Here is a 25,980-nt window from a genome sequence, read left to right as displayed (position 1 = left end):
ATGTCTTACAATTTAAAACCTGGTTCCTAAATGTCTGTCTTACCATTATATAATCTATCTGATATCTTCTAGTATCTCCAGGATTCTTCTATGTATACAACCTTCTTTCATGATTCTTGAACCAAGTGTTAGCTATGATTGAGTTATGCTCTGTGCAAAATTCTACCAGACCTTCCTCTTTCATTTCTCTCCCCCAATCCATATTCACCTACTACGTTTCCTTCTCTTCCTTTTCCTACTATCTAATTCCAGTCACAATTGACTATTAAATTTTCGTCTCCCTTCACTACCTGAATAATTTCTTTTATCTCATCATACATTTCATCAATTTCTTCATCATCTACAGAGCTAGTTGGCATATAAACTTGTCCTATTGTAGTTGGCATGGGCTTCGTGTCTATCTTGGCCACAATAATGCGTTCACTATGCTGCTGGTAGTAGCTTACTCACACCCCTATTTTTTATTCATTATTAAACCTACTCCTGCATTACCCCTATTTGATTTTGTATTTATAACCCTGTATTCACCTGACCAGAAGTCCTGTTCCTCCTGCCACCGAACTTCACTAATTCCCACTATATCTAACTTCAACCTATCCATTTCCCTTTTTAAATTTTCTAAACTACCTTCCAGATTAAGGGATCTGACATTCCACGCTCCGATCCGTAGAACGTCAGTTTTCTTTCTCCTGATAACGACGTCGTCTTGAGTAGTCCCCGCCCGGAGATCCGAATGGGGGACTATTTTACCTCCGGAATATTTTACCCAAGAGGACGCCATCATCATTTAACCATACAGTAAAGCTGCATGCCCTCGGGAAAAATTACGGCTGTAGTTTCCCCTTGCTTTCAACCGTTCGCAGTACCAGCACAGCAAGGCCGTTTTGGTTAGTGTTGCAAGGCCAGATCAGTCAATCATCCAGACTGTTGCCCCTGCAAGTACTGAAAAGGCTGCTGCCCCTCTTCAGGAACCACACGTTTGTCTGGCCTCTCAACAGATACCCCTCCGTTGTGGATGCACCTACGATACGGCCATCTGTATCGCTGAGGCACGCAAGCCTCCCCACCAGCGGCAAGGTCCATGGTTCATGGGGGTAGGAAGCCTCCATATCTTTTGCTAATTCTTCAGTTCGATGCATTATGGTGCCTCGAAAAAGTGACACGAACTGTGTAGCTGCGCAAACAGTTGCGGTCACAGCTCTTCCACCGCTACAAGGCGTTCCTCAATAAATTCACTATCAACTGCACAGCTATCTGTGACAAATTCTGTAGCTAATTCTCACAGAAAAGGCTCTTCCAGTATTATCAACATCCGGCAAATGCAGGCCTGTATCCATCCTCAGCAACTGTAATTGTATATAACGACATAATAAGCAACCAGTTCCATAAAATAAATTTAATTTAGTTACCTATTTCGGGCACTTAGTTCCCTTCTTCAGAAAGTTATACCCGTCGCATTATTTGCGAGTGCCAATAACGCCGTGGTGCTAGAAAAAAGCACAGGAGCAATAAATAATACAATACTGAAATTAAATTTCTTTTATGCAACTGGTTGCTTGTTCTTTAGTTATATATGAAATATTTTTGCTAATTCTTCAGTTATATATGAAATATTTTCATCACGTAATATCAGTAGCACGAGCTCTGAAAACTGAGATAGTAATTGTTGAAATGAAGCAATTTTGTGTTATTACTTCCACTGTCACCATATTACAAACATGACTTAATATAAAGTGGTAACGTACTTCGTCTGAAAACCTGGCTTTCGGTTCAAGGATTGTTGCCTTTCGCTCCTCGTCGACATATTTATCGTATTCTGCGGCATTATCTACTGAGTAATGAAGTCTTAAATTAAATTTCTTTATATGGGTTAGTACTCTGTTACGCTCTAAACATTGTAAACGACCATCATGTTCAGTAAAAAGGTATAGATCCTCCCACACAGCCTTGAAACAAGGTGATGATGAGAGCCTGCCGTTAGAGCTGCGTGCTGCTTCCGCCACGTCTAAATGCGGTGACAGCTGGAACTGACGGCGCTCTGCTCTTCCGTTGCTGTCGCCTGTCGCCCTATTCACTTCTCATGGCTCCGCGCTCCCGACCGGCTTTGCTGAACGGTCCTGTATCTAGGACAAAGCCTTCTAGAAAGTGTAGCCCAAGAAAATACCCTGCTATACATCTCGAGTAACTCATCGACGACTCCGTCAAGTTCAACAGACACCTACACTACAGTCCTCAGACAGAGGTTGGTTGGTTGATCTGGGGGAGGGGACCAAACAGCGAGGTCATCAGTCCCATCCGACTAGGGAAGAATGTCGGCCGTGCCCTCCCAAAGGAACTATCCCGGCATTTACCTGGAGCGATTTAGGGAAATCACGAAAAAACCTAAATCAGGATGGCCGGACGCGGGTTTGTACCGTCGACCTCCCGACTGCGACTCCAGTGTCAGACAGAGAAGATCTGCGATATTAAAACGGGGCTTTGCACAGCTGCATTGCACATCTACCTCTGTGACGAAGCACGATTCTCTTTGCGTTCTGACGGAAACATCACGGTGTTCCACAGGTCTAGGCAGTAACGATTTTGTCAGTGCTGATGACAACCATTTACCTACACACCGTGGAAATTTGGCAACAGTGCAGTCAGGTGTTAAGAATCTTCTCCAGCCGTGGAGTAGACTACAGCCATTTTTGTCTGAAACAATCTTAGATTTTAAACTGGCCATCTCGTTCCTTGCCACAAAGAATAAATACACTGAAGCGCCAAAGAAACTGGTATAGGCATGCGTATTCAAGTACAGAGATATGTAAACAAGCAAAATACGACGCTACAGCCGGCAACGCCTATATAAGACAACAAGCGCCTGGCGCAGTTAGATCGGTTACTGCTGCTACAATGGTAGGTTATGAAGATTTAAGTGAGTTTGAACGTGGTGCTATAATCGACGCACGAGCGGTGGGACACAGCAACTCAGAGGTAGCGATGAAGCGAACATTTTCGCGTATGACCATTTAACGAGTGTACCGTGAATATCAGGAATCCGATAAAACATCAAATCACCAACATCGCTGCGGCCGGAAGAAGATCCTGCAACAGCGGGATGAACGACGGCTGAAGGGAATCGTTCAATGTGACAGAGGTCCAACCCTTCCGCAAATTACTGCAGATTTCAGTGCTGGACCATCAACAAGTGTCAGCGTGCGAACCATTCAACGAAACATGATCGATATGGGCTTTCGGAGCTTAAGGCCCACTCATGTATCCTTGATGACTGCACGACACAAAGCTTTACGCCTCGCCTGGGCCTGTCAACACCGACAGTGGACTGTTGATAACTGGAAAGATGTAACCTGGTCGGACGAGTCTCGTTTCAAATTGCATCGAGCGGATGGACGCGTACGGTAATGGAGACAACGTCATGAATATCTAGACGCTACATGTCAGCAGGGGACTGTTCAAACAGGTGGAGGCTCTGTAATGGTGTGGGGCGTGTGTAGTTGGAGTGATATGGGACCCCTGATACGTCTAGATACGATTCTGACAGGTGACTTATACGTAACCAGCATACGTAAGCACCTGCATTCACTCATGTCCATTTTGCATTCCAACGCATAGGATCTACAATCGGTCTACAGAAGAGACTGCTTATAAAACACTGGCGCGACTCATTCTAGAACATTGCTGAAGTGTTTAGAGCCCGTACGAAATAGGACTAACATGGGATACTGAACATACGCAGAAACTGGCAGCACGGATGATCTCAGGGCTGTGTGTCCCAAGGGAGACTGTCAAAGGAGACACTGAAGAAACGGAACCGATACACCCTTGAAGATAGGCGTAAACCACCCCGTGATAGTCTGTCTATAAAGTTTCAAGAACCAGTTTTAAAAGACAAATCTGGGGAACCTACTTACAAAGCCCCCTGCTCCCTGCGTGTCACTCCCCTAGGGATCGCGAGGGCTAAGTTAATTGCAACGTGCACAGTGGCGATTAAATGATCTTTATTCTCACGTTTCACACGTGAATGGAACGGGAAGAAGCCCCGATGGCTACTGCAGTAGCAAGTACCGTCTTCCTTGCACTTACTTTATCTCTCTCTCTCTACCGAAATACATGTGGATGTGTGTGTCTGTTTATTTGTTAATTTGTTATTTGACAACTGAACTGTATGTAGCTGTAACAAAGTACATGTTATGTATAAGGCCCGGTGGTTTTAATAGCAAGTGGTATATATAATCTAATGAGATCGGACTACACAGTACACACTCACGCAGTCCACACCATTTAAAACTGATAAAATTACAAATTTCGAAGTAGTTGGATATTTCAGCTCTTGAACCAATAGTTCAATAATTGACAGGTAACAGATTTGACCTTTAATGTAGCTTTTAATTATGAACTAGACTTTTAAGTGACAGCAGTCATTGTTATGAATCACGAGTAATTACATTGAATGTACAAAAATTTAAGATCCGACATAAAGATGTAGTTATCGATCTTTAATTCTGAACGAAAGAATTGTTCAGCTGCATGATCCGTCGATATAGCTTTAACTCTACATTGCTCACACCACGTAGACAGTTTTCACTTCCTTGATCACGGGCTCACCTGGGTGCAATGGTGAACTGTCAAATGTAAATTCGGAGTTCGTAGAGCGGAGTGAATGCTATTTGCAAGTTAAATTGTTCGGTGATGACAAGAGGTGTATTGCGACCATACAGAAACTGCAAATTTTTCCTCGCAACCGAATTTTATTCAACGCCAGTCTATAGTGTAGCAGTTACTCGATGATAACGGTCAAAAATTAAATTTGAAGACGCAACCTAATTTCATACATGTATTGAGTAATCTTCTTACAGCACTCTCCATACATTTATCATCATACTTTCATTTCCATTTAACTTTAAACATGAAATTCCTCTTAAATTGGCGCACAACAATCAGCAATAAATACTCCAATTTAGCAAACGTCAACCTTCATGTACGATTAAAGCCAGAGTCCCTCCTTCTAAGTCTCATTGCACTTAGCAATTACGTAAAAACTAAGAATAATGTCGAAGCCAATAACAGTATTGCTACGAGAGGAGCCGGCGTAAGTACGTCGTATCTGACGCTTGCGGTTACACGTTTCGCATTCAGCTGTTCAGGCGCGGGTTAGATAAAAGCACGAAATACGATCAGTCAGCGTCGGCAGACCGCGTGTCTGTACAGCGTTATCTGCACTTGTGAGTTTACAATGATACAAAATAATATTACACAAACTTCACAGTGCTCCGCAGAATATTGATGAAGACGTGGTGCTGCTTCCTCATGATCTGTGTTAAGTTAACTTTTCCTGACGACATTTGCAGACATTGCTGTAAAATATGACTTCAGTGTCGGGATATTAAGTTTGCAGCATCAGTAGAATCTGCCCAGCTAGTGCTAAACCACAACAGACATCAGAAACAGTAAAAAGATTACTACATTACTTTAAGTTAGGATAGGTTTCATTTTATTGATTTATTTAGGTATTTATTTCACCTGGAAAAACTATTATTATTATTAATATTATTATTATTAGTAGTAGTAGTAGTATTTTATTGTGATAATTATGTATAGTAATGAATATATGGAATTTAAGAAATGTCTGTCATTAACGGTGTGTTACGAAATTTGCTAATTCCATGTGAGTGTTGACATTTAACAGAAATGTGTGGCACCAGTACAAAGCAATGAACGTTCAGAAGTTGATTGGTCAGAGGAAGCGCGAGAAATAAAGGGTGAAATTAACAGAATTAATGGAATAAGAAAACAAATAACAAAACTGTGAATAATTTACAGTGTGACTCAGATACTAGTTCCCCGTTAGACTCAATGAAAACGGCTGGGATATGTCGAGCGGGAAGCTACGCTGGTGACAACAGATAAAGCTTTAAACCTCCTCTTCAATGCAAATTGGTTTTGGGTAAGATGAAGGCTACAGAGCTGTGTAGCTGGACTGGGAGGATAATGGGAAAATATTTTGAGTCGTGAGACGGTACATCCAAGTTACTAGAGGTATCCCATTTTGGTAATTGCAGCGATGAAACTGTGGTAGGTATTTTATATGTGATGAGAAGTGTTGAGGACGCCAGTGACCAAGAAATCGACGAAGGAAAAAGAACCTGAGAAAGCCACATCACCCATCCGCGCGTATCCAACGTAACTGTGTGTATGAAGGACTTAAAATGTGCCATGTATTTGCAAGCGGAAGTAAAGGATATTGTGACTGCTTCTCCCATCTGGTGGCTTGGCGTGACGAAGAATATTCTTTTTGGAATCTATTTTTTGTTTTTAAATGTGGGAACAAACAATCTCAATCAATAGCCTTTCCACATAGGAACATAAATACATTATACATTATAAATGTATGTGAAAAACGGTATCCCATTTGAGTCAATTGATGTTTCAAAGTACTGCACTGAAAAGGTGTTTGAATGTTGTGCAGGTGTGGTTAAATTTAGTGGAGCTAAACTTCTTACTGTTGTTATTTATAGATCCCCAGACTCCGATTTCACAACATTTTTGCTAAAGCTAGAGGAGGTTCTTGGTTCACTTTATAGGAAATACAAAAAGTTAGTTATATGTGGTGACTTCAATATTAATTGTATAAGTGATTGTGCAAGGAAAAGGATGCTGGTAGACCTCCTTAATTCATATAATCTTATGCAAACTGTATTCTTTCCAACGAGAGTGCAAGGGAACAGTAGAACAACCATAGACAGTATTTTTGTTCATTCGTCATTATTAGAAGGGCATTCTGTTAGCAAAAAGGTGAATGGCCTTTCAGATCATGATGCACAAATTTTAAGTCTAAAAGATTTTTGTGCTGCAACACATGTTAAATATAGTTACCAACCTTTTAGGAAAGCTGATCCAGTTGCTGTACAGACTTTTGTAAACCTTATCAAGGAACAAGAGTGGCAAGATGTTTATAGTGCTGATACAGTAGACGATAAATATAATGCTTTCCTCAAGACTTTTCTCGTGCTCTTTGAAAGTTGTTTTCCGTTAGAACGTTCAAAACAGGGTACTAGCACAAACAGGCAGCCTGGGTGGCTGACTAAAGGGATAAGAATATCTTGTAGAACAAAGTGGCAATTATATCAAAACGTTAGAAACAGTCACAATCTAAATGCAGCAGCCCATTACAAACAGTATTGTAAGATGCTTAAAAAAGTTATTAGTAAGGCAAAAAGTATGTGGTATGCAGATAGAATAGTTAAGTCTCAGGATAAAATTAAAACCATATGGTCAGTCGTAAAGGAAGTGGCTGGTCTGCAGAGACAGGTCGAGAATATAGAATCAGTGCGTAGTGGGGATGTCCGTGTTACTGATAAGTCGCAATATGTACAGTACTTAATAATCACTTTCTGAATATAGCAGGTGAACTAAATAGAAACCTAGTCCCAACAGGGAATCATATAGCGCTCTTAGAAAAAAGTGTTCCGAAACTGTTACCTGAAATGCTCCTCCATGATACTGACAAGAGGGAGATTGAGTTAATAATTAAATCACTAAAGACCAAGAACTCTCATGGATATGACGGGGTATCTAGCAGAATACTGAAGTATTGTTCCACGTGTGTTAGCTCAGTACTTAGCCATATCTGTAACTTTTCCTTTAGCAGTAGTCGGTTTCCTGACCGATTAAAGTACTCGGTAGTGAAGCCGCTTTATAAAAAGGGAGACAGGGATAATGTTGACAATTATAGACCTATTTCTATGCCATCGGTGTTTGCTAAAGTTATCGAGAGGGTTGTGTATACAAGGTTACTGAAGCATTTAAATTCACGTAATTTGCTGTCAAATGTACAGTTTGGTTTTAGAAATGGCTTAACAACTGAAAATGCTATAGTCTCTTTTCTCTGTGAGGTTTTGGATGGATTAAATAAAAGGTTGCGAACGTTAGGTGTTTTCTTTGATTTAACGAAGGCTTTTGACTGTGTTGACCACAAAATATTACTGCAGAAGTTGGAACATTATGGAGTAAGGGGAGTAGCTTACAATTGGTTCGCCTCCTACTTTAAGAACAGAAATCAAAAGGTATACCTCCGCAATATTGAGAGTGGTAATGATGTTCAGTCCCAATGAGGCACTGTTAAATGGGGCATTCCCCAAGGGTCGGTCCTGGGGCCACTGCTGTTTCTTATTTATGTAAATGATATGCCTTCTAGTATTACAGGTGATTCAAAAATATTTCTGTTTGCTGATGACACCACCTTGGTAGTGAAGGATCTTGTGTGTAATATTGAAACATTATCAAATAATGTAGTTCATGAAATAAGTTCGTGGCTTGTGGAAAATAATTTGATGCCAAATCACAGTACAGTTTTTACAGTTTCTAACCCACAATTCAACAAGAACTGACATTTTAATCAGACAGAATGCGCATGTTATAAGCGAGACGGAACAGTTCAAGTTCCTAGGCGTACGGATAGATTGTAAGCTGTTGTGGAAAGCCCATGTTCAGGATCTTGTTCAGAAACTAAATGCCGCTTTATTTACCATTAGAACAGTATCTGAAATAAGTGACATTTCAACACGAAAAGTAGTATACTTCGCATATTTTCATACGCTTATGTCATATGGTATTATTTTTTGGGGTAATTCTTCTGATTCAAAAAGGGTATTTTTGGCTCAAAAACGGGCTGTTCGAGCTATGTATGGGGTAAGTTCGAAAACCTCTTGTCGACCCCTATTCAATAGTCTGGGAATTTTGACATTGCCCTAAGAGTATGTATTTTCTTTAATGTCATTTGTTGTTAGCAATATTAGCTTATTCCCAAGAGTTAGCAGCTTTCACTCAGTTAATACTAGGCAGAAATCAAATCTGCATGTGGAATGCACTTCCTTGACTCTTGTGCAGAAAGGAGTGCAGTATTCTGCTGCATCCATTTTCAATAAGCTACCACAAGAACTCAAAAATCTTAGCAGTAGCCCAAACACTTTTAAGTCCAAACTGAAGAGTTTCCTCATGGCTCACTCCTTCTATTCTGTCGAGGAGCTCCTGGAAGAGCTAAAAAATTAAGCAAATTCCAGCGTTACATTCTTGATTTTCTTTATTTAAACTAACGACTTGTCACCTGAACATGTTTCTTATATTTCATTTTATCTGTTTCTACATTCGTGTTATAATTTCATGTATTGACTCGTTCCATGACCATGGAGACTTCTCCTCAATGTGGTCCCACGGAACAATAAATAAATAAATAAAAAATAAATAAATACTAACGCAACTATTTTTGGGCTTCAGAGTCAAATTCATTTAAAGATCTGAAAATCGGAAGGATTTCATAAGCAACACGCGAAGCATTGTCTCTAATGATTATCGGTGTTATTAGCGTAACATAATACAGATACCTTCAAGCTGAACCTTATGGGTCAAGAACAAGAACAGACTGAGGACGCAGAACGACTGACCAATTCTTTTATGTTTTTAATTAACCAGCAAGTAGGACTACAAGATGCCAGATGTTTGAAACACTCTCGCAGTAGGGTTCTGGAATACTATACGGTCACTGAAAAAAATCGCAAACATCGCGAATCAAAATATATCACGATATTTTACAGACTGACGTCGCCAAACAACCGAATTTTACACACACGTCTTATGCAAACTCCCACAGCTAGAGCTAGTCGTGTACAGTTTAGGTGGAAATATTTTTCTAACTTTTTGTATTGCATGTAGAAAAGGAACAGATTTCTGATATGATGCAATAATTTATTTTGCCCAATTTAGACGCTCATCCAAAGGTGGAGGTGTAACAAGACCCACTTTCAAGTAAGGTCCACTACTCGTAATATTCTCATTGTATGAGCTTGAACTTGTTTTTTTTTTCCCCTTCCTTAAATTTTTACGCTTGTAAATACTATCATGATTTTTTAAATTCATGACCACTACTATTTCCATGGTAAAATGGATCTTTACAATTAGATTACTTCGTTACAACGATATTACAACATTTAATATGATGATGTGTTTTATTTTCTACTTCTATAACAATTTTACAGCGTGGACCTTATTAAGCACACCCACTGGACGTTACTTAGGATCTGTGGTCTTCGTCGGGCTCTCTTGATGGGTCTTAATTATTTACAACATTAAACATTATGTAATTCTTAATTTTCCCTTTTGCTCCTAAAAGAGCAGTAGACTTACTTTCTAGTACTGTAGATAAGGTATCCGAAAGTCCAAATGCCTAAATAAAAAATATAGAAGCTTCGAAATGTAAGTGGGACTTAACTGATATACCAATCTTAGGTGTGTTTTGTATTAGATTAATGCAAGTAAGACATCAGATGATGGATAGTGGTCTGCCCATATTAGCAATAAAACATTTATATTAATGATATTATGTGACTCGTTAAGACCATAAAACATACACTGAGGCGACATCTCTGGCATATCTCGAAATGTTGTGTCGGACCTCCTTTTAACCGGCATTGTGGAGCGGCTCGACGTGGTATGGACGCAAGTAGTTGGAAGATCCTTGCAGAAATACGGAGCCATGCTGTCTTTATAGGCGTCCATAATTGAGAAAGTGTTGCCGCTGCAGACTTTTGTCCACCAACTGACCTCTCGATTATCGACAAAATACTCGACGGGATTAATCTCGGGCGATCTGGGTGGCCAAATCATTCGCTCCAGTTGTCCAGAATGTTCTTCAGGCCAATCGCGAACAATTGTGGCTCGGTCATACGGCACATTGTCATCCGCAAAAATTGCATGGTTGTTTAGGAACATGAAGTCTATGAATGGCTGCAAATAGTCTCCAAGTAGCGGAATACGAGGCGTTTTTTTTTAAGTAAATACCGTTTTGAAATTAAAAAACACGTACTGAGATATCTCAATAATTTTATTTTTACATGAAAGCCTATACCATAATCTACTCTTCTACATAATTTCCGTGAATATTGAGGCACTTGTCATAACGTTGCACCAGTTTTTGAATGCCCTCCTTGTAGACGTCTGCCGCCTGACTTGTTAACCACTGCATCACCACTGTTCTGACTTCGTCGCTGACCGCCCAGGTGTTTCTTCAAGTGCAGGAACAGATGGTAGTCACTGAGCGCAAGATCGGGGCTGCACGGAGGATGATCTAGAGTTTCCCATCGAAAAGATGTGATGAGATCTTTGGTCTGAATCGCCGCATGCGGACCGGCATTTTCTTGCAGCAAAATTATGCCCTTGCTCAACTAACATGGACTGTTGCTTTGATTCTGGTGTGACGTAGGCCACCCATGTTTCATCGCCCGTAACAATTTGGCTTAAGAAATCATCACCGACGTTGTGGTACCGCCCAAGGAAAGTCAGTGCACTGTCTAAACGTTTGGTTTTATGCACATCCGTCAACATTTTCGCTACCCAACGTGCGCACAATTTTCGGTAATTCAAGTGCTCGGTCACAATGCCACAGAAAACACTACGAGAAACATTAGGAAAGTCATCCCGAAAGGAGGAAATCGTTAAGCGTCTGTTTTCTCTCACCTTATTGTCCACATCCTGCACCAAACTTTCATTAACGACCGTAGGACGCCCACTCCGTTGTTCATCATGCACATTTGTGCGGTCGTCTTTAAATGCCCTCACACACTTTCTTACCATTCCATCACTCATAATGTTTTCTCCGTAAACTGCACAGATCTCACGATGAATATCGATCGCTTTTAGGTCTTCAGTACTAACAAACCTTTATAACAGCCCGTAGTTCACCGTCGGCGGGACTCACGATTATCGAAGGCATCTTAAATACTCAGTAGACAACGTAAACAAGGAAGAATGTAATGGCGTGAGTGCGTAGATTAAGGTACAGGTTTCAATGTAAAAATTAAATTATTGAGATATGTTAGCACGTCTTTTTTTAATTTCAAAAGGGTACTGACTTAAAAAACACGCCTCCTATAACCATTTCCAGTCAACCATAGGTTCACTTGGGTCAGAGGACACTGTATTCCGTGTAAACACAGTCCACGTCATTATGGAGTCTTGTTGGTAACCTCGGTCCATGGCTTTGCAGGGTCAGTGCATTAAAGCTCTTAACAACTGAAACTAAGGCTCAACGGACCATGCCACGGTTTTTCAGCCGTCTAGGAATCAACCAATATGATCACGAAACCAGGAGAGGCGCTGCATGGTGGCGTCGTGGTGTTAGCAAAGGCACTCGCTTCGGTCATCTGCTGCCCTGGCCCACTAACGCCAATCGCCGCTCTGTCCTAACGGATATGTCCATCGTATGTCACACATTGATTTCTGCTGTCATTTCACCCAGCGTTGATTGTCTAATACCACTGACAACTCTACGCAGACGCTGCTGCACTCGCAAGGGAATGCCACGACGTTTGTAACGCGGATTTACTGCAAACTTCGTACACTCGTAGTACTCCATGAGGACAACAAAATGTGCAAGCACTAGCGCATACTTCTCAAGCGAAAATCGCAAGATAATTTCGGTCGTCAAATATATACCTGTGCGTGGCCATTTTTACCACGAAGCGGTGGCAGCCGAGTGGTTAGCGTTCAAGCCCCGTAATCGCCGGATCGAGTCCCGTTTGTCAGGTTTTTTTTTCAGCACAGTCATTTTCTTTACTATTTATATTACAATTGATATAATGGGAAAAATACGTGTAATCGAATGAACTTTTATTAAATTTACAATGTTATTTGGCAGTCTACAAATTTTTATCATCACAAATAATATAATTTTCAAAATTATTGACTAGTAAACGACCGAATGCATAAAGTGATACTGAAAACGTATGCTTGTCCGTGATTTGAGAAATCCCTTGTACCTGGATGGAGACTGGAACTACTTGTTACCTGCAAGTTACCTGCAAGTTTCGACCGACACAGACGGCTTTCGAAAGATGTACAATTAATCGTCGCTTTCGACAATACGAGTACAAGTTACAGGATGGTATTTTTCGTAAAAACATGGGAAACATAAACGGCACCAGCTGCAAGGTCTTCTGAGTTTTTCCGTGGATAAACAAACCTCGTTAACATTTTCAAAAACCGCTCTTTCAGCCGATAATTTGGAAGCAAACCCTGCATAACGCAGTATTTCCTTAAATATCGTCGCTGATAATTGGTCACGCAGTATCGAGTGTATTTTAATAGCGTCTTCTCGAGATGAAATTTCTCGTTCTCTTTCGATTAAATACAAACAATATTGAAGACACGGACAAGCACACATTTTCAGTATCACTTTATGCTTTTGGTCGTTTACTAGTAGATAGTTATGAATATTATATTATTTGTGATGACAAAAATTTGTAGACTGTCAAATAAAATCGTAAATTTAATAAAAGTTCATCCGATTACACGTATTTTTCCCATTATATCGATTGTAATATAAATAGTGAAGAAAATGACTCAGTGAGAAATAAAAAAAACTGACGAACGGGACTCGATCCAGCGATCCAGCAATTACGAGGCTTGAACGCTAACCACTCTCTCTCTCTCTCTCTCTCTCTCTCTCTCTCTCTCTGTCTCTCTCGTTGTTGATCGTTCGGTTTGGTCGTTGTGGACGTCACATGACTTCCGTTGAAGTTCGTTTGTTGATCCTTCCATTCAGTTTTTTTTATATTACAGAGGCCAACCAGTTCTCTGACCGAACACGCTGAGCTACCGTGCCGGTATACTCGGCTGCTGCCGCTTCGTAGTAAAAACGGCCACGCACAGGTATATATTTGATGACCGAAATTATCTTGCTATTTTCTCAATAACGCTTGAAAAGTACTCGCTACTGCTTACACATTTTGTTGTCCTCACGGAGTACTACGAGTGTACGAAGTTTGCAGTAAATCCGCGTTACAAACGTTGTGACCTCCCTTGTCGGTCGTTAAATGAAGGCCGTCGGCCACTGCGATGTCCATGGTGAGAGATAATACCTGAAATGTGGTCTTCTCGGCGTACTCTTGGCACTGTGGATCGCGGAATATTGAATTCTCTAACGCTTTCCCAAGTAGAAAGTCCCACGCTTCTAGCTCCGACTGCCGTTCCGCGTTCAAAGTCTATTAATTGCCGTCGTGTGGTCATAATCACGTCAGAAACCTGTCCAGACGAATCACCTCAGAACAAACGACAACTACGCCAATGCACGCAATACTATCGCCATGTGTATACCATGTGTATGTATCGCTATCACACGGATTTTGTCACCTCATTGTACAGCTACATTCTCGCCACAGTCACGGAGAAACGCGAGTCAACATGTCTTCTCACAGTACAGCGCTACTTAGTTTGCGTCCCACACAACTGGCCATTATTCTAGGGTGGGACGCACGAGTGCGTTGTATATCTACATCTACATTTATACTCCACAAGCCACCCAACGGTGTGTGGCGGAGGGCACTTTCCTGTTCCGGTCGCGAATGGTTCGCGGGAAGAACGACTGCCGGAAAGCCTCCGTGCGCGCTCGAATCTCCCTAATTTTACATTCATGATCTCCTCGGGAGGTACAAGTAGGGGGAAGCAATATATCCGATACCTCATCCAGAAACGCATCCTCTCGAAACCTGGACAGCAAGCTACACCGCGATGCAGAGCGCCTCTCTTGCAGAGTCTGCCACTTGAGTTTGCTAAACATCTCCGTAACGCCATCACGCTTACCAAATAACCCTGTGACGAAAAGCGCCGCCTTTCTTTGGATCTTCTCTATCTCCTCTGTCAACCCGACCTGGTACGGATCCCACACTGATGAGCAATACTAAAGAATAGGTCGAACGAGTGTTTTGTGAGCCACCTCCTTTGCTGATTGACTACATTTTGTAAGGACTCTCCCAATGAATCTCAACCTGGCACCCACCTTACCAGCAATTAATTTTATATGATCATTCCACTGCAAATCGTTCTGGACGCATACTCCCAGATATTTTACAGAAGTAACTGCTACCAGTATTTGTTCCGCTATCATACAATCATACAATAAAGGATCCTTCTTTCTGTCTACTCGCAATACATTACATTTGTCTTTGTTAAGGGTCAGTTGCCACTCCCCGCATCAAGTGCCTATCCGCTGCAGATCTTCCTGCATTTCGCTGCAATTTTATAATGTTGCAACTTCTGTGTATACTACAGCATCATCCGCGAAAAGCCGCAAGGAACTTCCGACACTATCTACTAGGTCATTTATATATATCGTGAAAAGCAATGGTCCCATAACACTCCTCTGTGGTACGCCAGAGGTCGTCTGTAGACGTCTCTCCATTGAGAACAACAATCTGTGTTCTGTTTGCTAGAAATTCTTCAATCCAGCCACACAGCTGGTCTGATATTCCGTAGGCTCTTACTTTGTATATCAGGCGACAGTGCGGAACTGTATCGAACGCCTTCCGGAAGTCGAGGAAAATGGCATCTACCTGGGAGCCTGTATCTAATATTTTCTGGGTCTCATGAACAAATAAAGCGAGTTGGGTCTCACACGATCGCTGTTTCCGGAATCCATGTTGATTCCTACAGAGTAGATACTGGGTTTCCAGAAATGACATGATGTTGTTGTGGTCTTCAGTCCTGAGACTGGTTTGATGCAGCTCTCCATGCCACTCTATCCTGTGCAAGCTTTTTCATCTCCCAGTACCTACTGCAACCTACATCCTTCTGAATCTGCTTAGTGTATTCATCTCTTGGTCTCCCTCTACGATTTTTACCCTCCACGCTGCCCTCCAATACTAAATTGGTGATCCCTTGATGCCTCAGAACATGTCCTACCAACCGATCCCTTCTTCTGGTCAAGTTGTGCCACAAACTTCTCTTCTCCCCAATCCTATTCAATACTTCCTCATTAGTTATGTGATCTACCCATCTAATCTTCAGCATTCTTCTGTAGCACCACATTTCGAAAGCTTCTATTCTCTTCTTGTCCAAACTATTTATCGTCCATGTTTCACTTCCATACATGGCTACACTCCATACGAATACTTTCAGAAATGACTTCCTGACACTTAAATCAATACTGGATGTTAACAAATTTCTCTTCTTCAGAAACGCTTTCCTTGCCATTGCCAGCCTACATTTTATATCCTCTCTACTTCGACCATCATCAGTTATTTTGCTCCCCAAATAGCAAAACTCCTTTACTACTTTAAGTGCCTCATTTCCTAATCTAATTCCCTCAGCATCACCCGTCTTAATTAGACTACATTCCATTATCCTCGTTTTGCTTTTGTTGATGTTCATCTTATATCCTCCTTTCAAGACACTGTCCATTCCATTCAATTGCTCTTCCAAGTCCTTTGCTGTCTCTGACAGAATTACAATGTCATCGGCGAACCTCAAAGTTTTTATTTCTTCTCCATGAATTTTAATACCTACTCCGAATTTTTCTTTTGTTTCCTTTACTGCTTGCTCAATATACAGATTGAACAACATCGGGGAGAGGCTACAACCCTGTCTTACTCCCTTCCCAACCACTGCTTCCCTTTCATGTCCCTCGACTCTTATAACTGCCACCTGGTTTCTGTACAAATTGTAAATAGCCTTTCGCTCCCTGTATTTTACCCCTGCCACCTTCAGAATTTGAAAGAGAGTATTCCAGTCAACATTGTCAAAAGCTTTCTCTAAGTCTACAAATGCTAGAAACGTAGGTTTGCCTTTCCTTAATCTTTCTTCTAAGATAAGTCGTAAGGTCAGTATTGCCTCACGTGTTCCAGTGTTTCTACGGAATCCAAACTGATCTTCCCCGAGGTTGGCTTCTACTAGTTTTTCCATTCGTTTGTAAAGAATTCGTGTTAGTATTTTGCAGCTGTGACTTATTAAGCTGATAGTTCGGTAATTTTCACATCTGTCAACACCTGCTTTCTTTGGGATTGGAATTATTATATTCTTCTTGAAGTCTGAGGGTATTTCGCCTGTTTCATACATCTTGCTCACCAGATGGTAGAGTTTTGTCAGGACTGGCTCTCCCACGGTCGTCAGTAGTTCCAATGGAATATTGTGTACTCCGGGGGCCTTGTTTCGACTCAGGTCTTTCAGTGCTCTGTCAAACTCTTCACGCAGTATCGTATCTCCCATTTCATCTTCATCTACATCCTCTTCCATTTCCATAATATTGTCCTCAAGTACATCGCCCTTGTATAGACCCTCTATATACTCCTTCCACCTTTCTGCTTTCCCTTCTTTGCTTAGAACTGGGTTTCCATCTGAGCTCTTGATATTCATACCAGTCGTTCTCTTATCTCCAAAGGTCTCTTTAATTTTCCTGTAGGCGGTATCTATCTTACCCCTAGTGAGATAGGCCTCTACATCCTTACATTTGTCCTCTAGCCATCCCTGCTTAGCCATTTTGCACTTCCTGTCGATCTCATTTTTGAGACGTTTGTATTCCTTTTTGCCTGTTTCACTTACTGCATTTTTATATTTTCTCCTTTCATCAATTAAATTCAATATTTCTTCTGTTACCCAAGGATTTCTACTAGCCCTCGTCTTTTTACCTACTTGATCCTCTGCTGCCTTCACTACTTCGTCCCTCAAAGCTACCCATTCTTCTTCTACTGTATTTATTTCCCCCATTCCTGTCAATTGCTCCCTTATGCTCTCCCTGAATCTCTGTACAACCTCTGGTTCTTTCAGTTTATCCAGGTCCCATCTCCTTAAATTCCCATCTTTTTGCAGTTTCTTCAGTTTTAATCTACAGGTCATAACCAATAGATTGTGGTCAGAGTCCACATCTGCCCCTGGAAGTGTCTTACAATTTAAAACCTGGTTCCTAAATCTCTGTCTTACCATTATATAATCTATCTGATACCTTTTAGTATCTCCAGGGTTCTTCCATGTATACAACCTTCTTTCATGACTCTTAAACCAAGTGTTAGTTATGATTATGTTGTGCTCTGTGCAAAATTCTACCAGGCGGCTTCCTCTTTCATTTCTGTCCCCCAATCCATATTCACCTACTATGTTTCCTTCTCTCCCTTTTCCTACACTCGAATTCCAGTCACCCATGACTATTAAATTTTCGTCTCCCTTCACAATCTGAATAATTTCTTTTATTTCATCATACATTTCTTCAATTTCTTCGTCATCTGCAGAGCTAGTTGGCATATAAACTTGTACTACTGTAGTAGGTGTGGGCTTGGCCACAATAATGCGTTCACTATGCTGTTTGTAGTAGCTTACCCGCATTCCTATTTTCCTATTCATTATTAAACCTACTCCTGCATTCCCCCTATTTGATTTTGTGTTTATAACCCTGTAGTCACCTGACCAGAAGTCTTGTTTCTCCTGCCACCGAACTTCACTAATTCCCACTATATCTAACTTCAACCTATCCATTTCCCTTTTTAAATTTTCTAACCTACCTGCCCGATTAAGGGATCTGACATTCCACGCTCCGATCCGTAGAACGCCAGTTTTCTTTCTCCTGATAACGACATCCTCTTGAGTAGTCCCCGCCCGGAGATCCGAATGGGGGACTATTTTACCTCCGGAATATTTTACCCAAGAGGACGCCATCATCATGTAATCATACAGTAAAGCTGCATGCCCTCGGGAAAAATTACGGCTGTAGTTTCCCCTTGCTTTCAGCCGTTCGCAGTACCAGCACAGCAAGGCCGTTTTGGTTAATGTTACAAGGCCAGATCAGTCAATCATCCAGACTGTTGCCCTTGCAACTACTGAAAAGGCTGCTGCCCCTCTTCAGGAACCACACGTTTGTCCGGCCTCTCAACAGATACCCCTCCGTTGTGGTTGCACCTACGGTACGGCTATCTGTATCGCTGAGGCACGCAAGCCTCCCCACCAACGGCAAGGTCCATGGTTCATGGGGGGATGACATGATACGCGAGCAAAAAACATGTTCTAAAATTCTACGACAGATCGATGTCAGAGCCAGCTTTTGTACCAGTACTTAGGGGCTGGTGCGCTGTTGCAGCCGAACGGCCGACTGTACGAGAGCTTCTCGGTGTTCTGCCCGGCGGACCGCCTGGAGGAGCTGTCGCTGCTGGAGGAGGAGGACACGCTGCTGGACTGGTCGCAGCCGCTCTATCTCAACTTCACGCACAGCGACATCGTCGACCGTCTCGAGGCCTTCTACAGCCACATCGGCACCGTCGAGAAGGTCCACGGCGACCTCTACGTGTACGAGCCGCCTGCCGCCGCAGACGCCGCCCCCAACGAACCCATCGAAGAGTGAGTTTACACCTCCTCTCCGTTCCCTGCTCTCTGCGAACCTCCTCAATTTCTGTCACGCTACGAGGGTCACTCCAAAAGAAATGCACACTACTTTTGTAAAAATACAGTTTTCTTCCTGCATGTGTGAAAGTCTTACAGCGTGTAGATACATCCTTCCCGCTTGTTTTCAAACTTAGCTCAACTTGTGCCCGTGAGTGGCGCCGTCACAGCATGTCTTCAAGATGGCTGCTACACTTGACGTTAGTCAGAAGCAACGTGCTGTCATAGAATTAGTGTACTGTGAAACCGAGACATTGGGAAACATCCACAAAAGGTTGAAAAAGGTGTATGGAGATGCTGCTGTCGTTCGCAGTACAGTTAGTCGGTGGGCAAGCAGGTTACGTGATGAAAGCGGGTACGGCAATATTGAGGATTGTCCTCGCAGTGGCAGGCCTTGTACTGCACACACTCCAGACAATGTGCAGAGAGTTAACGAATTGGTGACTGCTGACAGACGCATCACAGTGAACGAATTGACACGCTACGTTGGGATAGGGGAAGGAAGTGTTTGCAGAATATCGAAAGTGTTGGCGTCAAAAAAGGTTTGTGCCAGGTGGGTTCCCAGGATGTTGACAGTGGCTCACAAAGAAACAATAAAAACGGTATGCAGCGAACTTTTGGAATAGTACAAGAATGGTGGAGATCACTTTCTTGGAAGAATTGTGACAGGTGATGAAACATGGCTCCATCATTTTTCACCAGAGACGAAGAGGCAATCAGTGGAGTGGCATCATGCAAATTCACCCAAGAAAAAAATTCAAAACCACACCTTCTGCTGGAAAAGTTATGGCTACGGTGTATTTCGATTCCGAAGGACTCTTGCTTGTGGACATCATGCCAAGTGGAACGACCATAAATTATAATCCATATGTGACGACACTGAAAAAACTTCAAGCTCGACTGAGTTGTGTTCGACCACATCGGTAAAAGTGGGGTGTTTTGCTGTTGCACGACAATGCGCGGCCACATGTCAGTCAAAAAACCATGGAAGCGATCACAAAACTCGGATGGACAACACTGAAACACCCGCCTTACAGTCTTGACCTGGCTCCATGTGACTATCATCTCTTTGGAAAACTGAAAGACTGTCTTCGTGGAACAAGGTTTGAAGATGCGACTCCCTTGTGCACGCTGCCAAACAGAGGCTCCAACAGGTTGTTCCAGAATTTTACCGTTCGGGTATATGCAGGCGCCAGTTCCAAGATGGCGTAAGGCAGTTGAGAGGGATGGAAATTATGTGGAGAAATGAAAATATTGTTCCTAAAGGATGTATCTACATACTGTAAAACTTTCAAACTTGTAGAATAAAAGATGGATTAAAAAAAATAGTGTGCATTTCTTTTGGAGTGACCCTCGTACATATGACGTGGTACAGCACTATTGTAGAATCTTTTTCACACTGCTGGCCATTAAAACTGTAGCGCCAGGAAAGATAGCACAGTAAAAATTTAACTTATTTTGCGTATAGCAGAAAGAATTCATCATAATACATGGTCCAATCCTAATAATGTGACCACTTCCTATGTTCGACATGAACGTGCAATAACCAATCTCAGATGGCAGCCGGCACTACTGGCAGTGAAGGGTATGCTAAGCGAGTTGGGGGGATGCGGAAAACAGTGCAGTCGTTATCCCAATGCGGAAAAGGAGCTCGACGTCCAAATGGGCACGATCATTCGCATTCGCGCTAAAGATAAAAACATTTCCGACATGTCTAAGTTTGTAAACAGTTCTCATGCCACCGTGGTTGATGTATACTGTGCACGGCAAAATGGCGCCATCCAAAATCGCCATCGAGGCAACCGTGCTCCACAATGGGCCATAGATGACAGAAGTGATATGTACGGGCGAGAAGACGCGCAAGTGTTGAGCTGCTGACAGCACAGATGAATCAGCGAGCTAACAGTGTTTCCTCAGCGACTGCTGAGTATGGGTCTTTGCAGCAGGCACATGGTATATGCACCCATGCTGACTGCTGTTCGTCAGCAATGAAGGCTGGAATTTGTGCGCCATTGCGTTAACTGGAGGTCCACTGAGTGGAAACAGGTGGTACTTCCAGATGAATCACGTTTTATGTTCATCTGTGGGGAACCAAATTCCCCCCAAAATCGTCAGAAGGGTCCAGGCTTGAGGAGGAAGCGTTACGGTCGGGGAAATGTTTTTGTGGCATTCCGTGGGTGATTTCGTTGTTCTATAAGGCACAGTGGATTAATACAATTTTTCATTTGTTCTTGGCGACCGTGTCCATGCCTATATGCAGTTTATTTTTCCTCGACACGATGACACCTACCAGCAGAACAGTGTAATGTGTTACGCAGCTCGCAGTGTACATGTGTGGTTTGAAGACCATCAGGATGAGTTTACTGTACTCCGCTGTCCACTAGACTACTTGCTTTCAGCACTACAGTCCATGTAGAACCTTGGCCCCAGTTGTCACCTGCCTCCATTCTTCTCTGTCCATCGCGATCCTTGTCCAGTTCCTGACTCCCACTGCTCTGAAATCCTCCTCCATATCTTCAGGCCACATTTTCCTGGGTGATCGTCTTCTCCTTCTCCCTTCAGGTTTTCCTATAAACTCTTCCTTAACACTTTGAGTTTCTTGCATTCTCTGTACATATCCGACCCATCTGATTCTTCCTTGCTTGATTTTCACCAGACTCCACCGATTTAAAACCAATTGAAAATCTGTAGGACCACTTCGATCAGGCTGAACGCAACATGAATCCTCAACTGGGATTGGCTACGCACTGGAATAATAAGCACAGCCCCACACCCAAGTCTCTACCTTCCAGAGCCTCATTGACTTTCATCCTGCACATCTCACACTGCAAAAGGTTGTTATTCCACCATTTGTAAGGTGATCACATTAAAGTGACTGAACATTTGTACTTGCTTACTTGGGGTACGTTCAAAATTTAGTACACAGCACTGACCATTCTGGCAGCAATCGTAGTTCTAAACTGACTGGGCATCGAGTACAGATGAGCTTGGATTGCAGATGTGGATAAGATATTTTATGTTGCTTGAACTCTGTGCCAGATTAGTCATGGGGACTGGCGAGTCATCCGTCAGTAACCTATGTCATGCCTTCAGTGGATCAGAGATCAGGAGAACATGTTGGACAGAGAAATAGTCGATCACTCCCTGTAGCGAACTACATCAGGACGGCAAGAGCAAAGTGTGCTTTTATGTTAGGGCGATATGAGGTACACCACCAGCACTAACACATCAGAAATGGAATGGCTGCTGACATGTTACCAGCTATGCACGACATGCCATCATGCCAGGTGCTAGGACCATATGACAGTGGCGAATGTAGTCTGGCCACGTTCGACGTCCTCAGGGCCTCCACATATGGATACGTCCATTGTTGTACTGTATCCACAACCAAGAATACCTTGATTAGACAATATGGTCCCACTCCTGTATCCAGTGTTGTGGAGTTCACCACCATCGGTCCGCAGCAGTGGTTGCCGCGCCAACAGTACATGACACTACAGATATCGCCGCAAGTTCCGTGTGGATATTTGTCTTCCTGCAAACGAGCCCAATACCTGACTGAAAGTGACGTAATTGTACTATCCTGCACAGCTGAGTGAACAGTAGTGCTCTCCTCTCGGGCGTTAGTCATGTGGGTCTGTTCCTCATGACGTTAAGCGTAGCCTTCCTCAAAATGTCAGTTCCATATTCACATGAAAATCGTGGTATCTTGAGAAATGTAAGCAGCAGTATCTCGCAAAGATAAACTGGAATCGCAGTAGGCAACAATTCTGCTGCTGTCAAAGTCCGACAATCGCTGATAGAAACTTCTCTTTTTACACGAGGGTTAACGCGGACTTCTCACGGACAACCGATGCGATTTCTGAATGAGAAACCCACTGCGTAATCTTTTCGTATAGATAATATGTAGACGACGTTTCTCCTAACTACTCTAAGTGGTTACGCTGAAATGCTAATCAGTTGCACGTCCAAGCAAAAACTACGCGCTAGACGTGGTTGCATGCCGTCTTCATAGTGCTACATTATTAATTGCCAGTTGTGTAGCCGCACAATGATGGAGAGAAACTATGGGGCTTAAGACGCCCCTCCAACAACTCCCTGAATACCTTTCCTACGCTTCCTAGAAGCGAAGGCTTTCCAAAATTTGCATTGGTTGACTATTCCATCCGTTCTTGGTAGAATATTTTATACATTATGAATGAAAACACACAGCACTGGGGTAATATTCTACCTTTTAGTTTACAAGGGAAGTAACTCAGCACGAACATATAAAACTGAATAAATATAATTTTAAAATGTAGAGATGTGTGTGCACTAACACTGAGGAAGAACACTTAACTGTAAAAATTTTCATTTGCGTACAATCGATGTTTGAAAGTCAATTAAAGTAATAACTATAGAAGTATTAGTTGCTGGAGGAGCAGTATCATCTAACAGACAATTACGACCCAATGATTTACAAAATTAATTCATAAGGTATTATTTGGTAAAAAGCAGAACACCTACTTGAAAGAAAATGTGTACACGCATGTAGTAATTAGCTTCACGTTTCCCAAAATAGGACTTATTGTGAAAAGTAAATTCGTCCCTTACTCGTCACTGAAGCGCAAGTGATGAGTTTCGATGAAGTGGAAATTTATAGATTTTGGTTTTTTGACGATTATCGTTCTGAGTGGATAAATGCATTGTTTACTGCAAAAAGGAAATCTGTTTGCACCATGAAACGAGTCTGGCAAAGTCGTCAGTTTTCCTTATAATGCACATAGGTGGTGGAAGGAGGAAAGATACTATACAGTGGATGACATTGTTGAACTCGTACAATATTCCTCAAAAACGATAAGGCCTACATTTTATAAACGTTCCTGCCTGAGCGATGATTCGTGTGTTGAAGCTGCTTCTAGAAACCTGAAAAGGATTTTCACTATTTCAAATACCAGGGGATGACTTTCTCAGCTGAAAATCCGCATAGCGTCACGTGCAACATGAATATTGCTGGCTTGATGATGGACACTTTTAGGCTGAGGAAAGTTGTGCAATCTTTGCATTTTCCCTTCAAAGAAAGTATATAATTTTACTGCTTATAAATCACAACAACATTGATGACAACAAGAAATCTTTGGCGTACATTGCTCAAGATAAGATGCAGTTTTGGAACCCAGTGACAACATGCCCAACAACGGAACCTCTTGATGTAAATGAAGATAACTGAGTAATACAACCATGAGAAACGTTTAATATTATTCAGTAATTTGTAACAAACTATGCTTTTATATGTACGATTCTGATTTAAAACGAGTATCTTAACACTAAATTTAATTTGAAAATTGTGTAGCACAGAAAGAGAACATGTCTAGGGTGACCAGACGTCCGGATTAATCCGGACATGTCCTCCTTTTTAGCTCTTTATCCGGAGACCACGCGGATTTTTAGTGTCCGGCTTTTCCGCAAACTTGAGCGTAATATAGTTAAATTTACAATTTGTCCCGTTCTATTGCTCTTTTCTTAAATACTTTAACTATTGGCACAGCCTTCGTGATAAACACGCACGAAGGCGATGATAGTAGGTGGCACTAGCATCATCGATGTTATCGTGGATTTACCTATAAGCGAATGGAAATATCGATTATTTAAAATTTTCGTTTCGTATCTTCGCTTTGTATTGGCTTGGCTTCATGTAGTGCACGTGTGAGTTGTGAGTGTAATTTTTAACCGAGTCAGTTACGTAAAATATTTGGCTATGCCTAGACGAAAGTGTACGTTTTCTGATGTCCTTTCCTGCAAATATCCGGCTTTCAAGAAAGGAAGAAATGAATTTGAAGCGGAATGTAAGATATGTGGAGCTTGAACGTACGTCTCAGTGGCCAATAAAGGTAAGAAATAACTCGACAGATTAACTGTCATGATTTTATTTCACTGTTTCATAGTCATTCAATTTATTTGTATTCGGAAGGTTAAAGTGCAGTTTACATGTCGTCAGCTGCTGCTTGAATTGTAGATGTTTGTAGCGGAGCGTCGAATGAAGGGAGGTGAATGGTCTTACGTTTTTCGCTTTGTAAACAATTCCGTGTTCGTGGCATAACAAAACAATTGACGCCACACTGTCACCACAATCAATGTTTTTAATTTTTTTTATATTGCTCAGTTAACCACCACCTGACCGTCAGTAACAATTAACTACTAGTTTTAGCGGTAATTCCCGGCAGTCACGTGACTTGTCCAAAGCTGTCGGGTGGTATCCTCATATGCAGTTGACCCGTTTGATGTGTCCTCTTTCTTCTTCCTTTGTCCTCCTTTTTGAATCTGTTTGTCCTCCTTTTTAAACGATTGCATCTGGTCACCCTAAACATGTCCAACACCAGGAAAGTCGTCCCCCACTTTCCCCTTAGGTCACACTTGACTTTTACTTGTATCTAATAAGCAAGTATACTTACATTAAAAAACCAGAAATACATGTTCAATTTATGCATGTCATTCCAATTCCATGGACGAAGGACTTCAGCTGATGATATATATGAGAAGAGTTACCATCACAGCTGTGTCCTGAGAATGTCTTTATCATCACACATGACTAGTTTCGGCAGTACATTAGACCGCCATTCTCAGACCACACTACTAACAAAAGAATATTAGTGTGGAGTCCTTGATACTAGTACACGTGGGCTAGCTTTCCTCAGGAGTCTCTACTCGATAGGGTGTCGAGGACTCCACAGTAAATGTGCATAAAGAATTCTAATACTCTTTTGGCAGTGGTGGAGCCTGAGGGTGACGCTAATGTACTGCCGAAACTTGTCG

The 25,980-nt window shown here is 42.0% G+C and overlaps 1 protein-coding gene across 1 annotated transcript in view; it reads left to right on the top strand.

The window, feature by feature from the left end:
• LOC124605219 overlaps positions 1 to 25,980 on the top strand; it is a 174,962-nt gene that overhangs the window by 106,670 nt on the left and 42,312 nt on the right. Inside the window, exon 3 of the mRNA XM_047136806.1 lies at positions 18,890 to 19,146. Coding sequence (XP_046992762.1) covers positions 18,890 to 19,146 — 257 coding nt within the window. The remainder of the gene's footprint in view (positions 1 to 18,889; positions 19,147 to 25,980) is intronic.

This window comes from Schistocerca americana, chromosome 1 (genome assembly GCF_021461395.2).
Source record: "Schistocerca americana isolate TAMUIC-IGC-003095 chromosome 1, iqSchAmer2.1, whole genome shotgun sequence".
In the NCBI taxonomy this organism is placed as follows: Eukaryota; Metazoa; Arthropoda; class Insecta; order Orthoptera; family Acrididae; genus Schistocerca; species Schistocerca americana.
The sequence above is the reverse complement of the archived record's forward strand: the minus strand, read 5'-3'. Positions and strand labels throughout refer to the sequence as shown.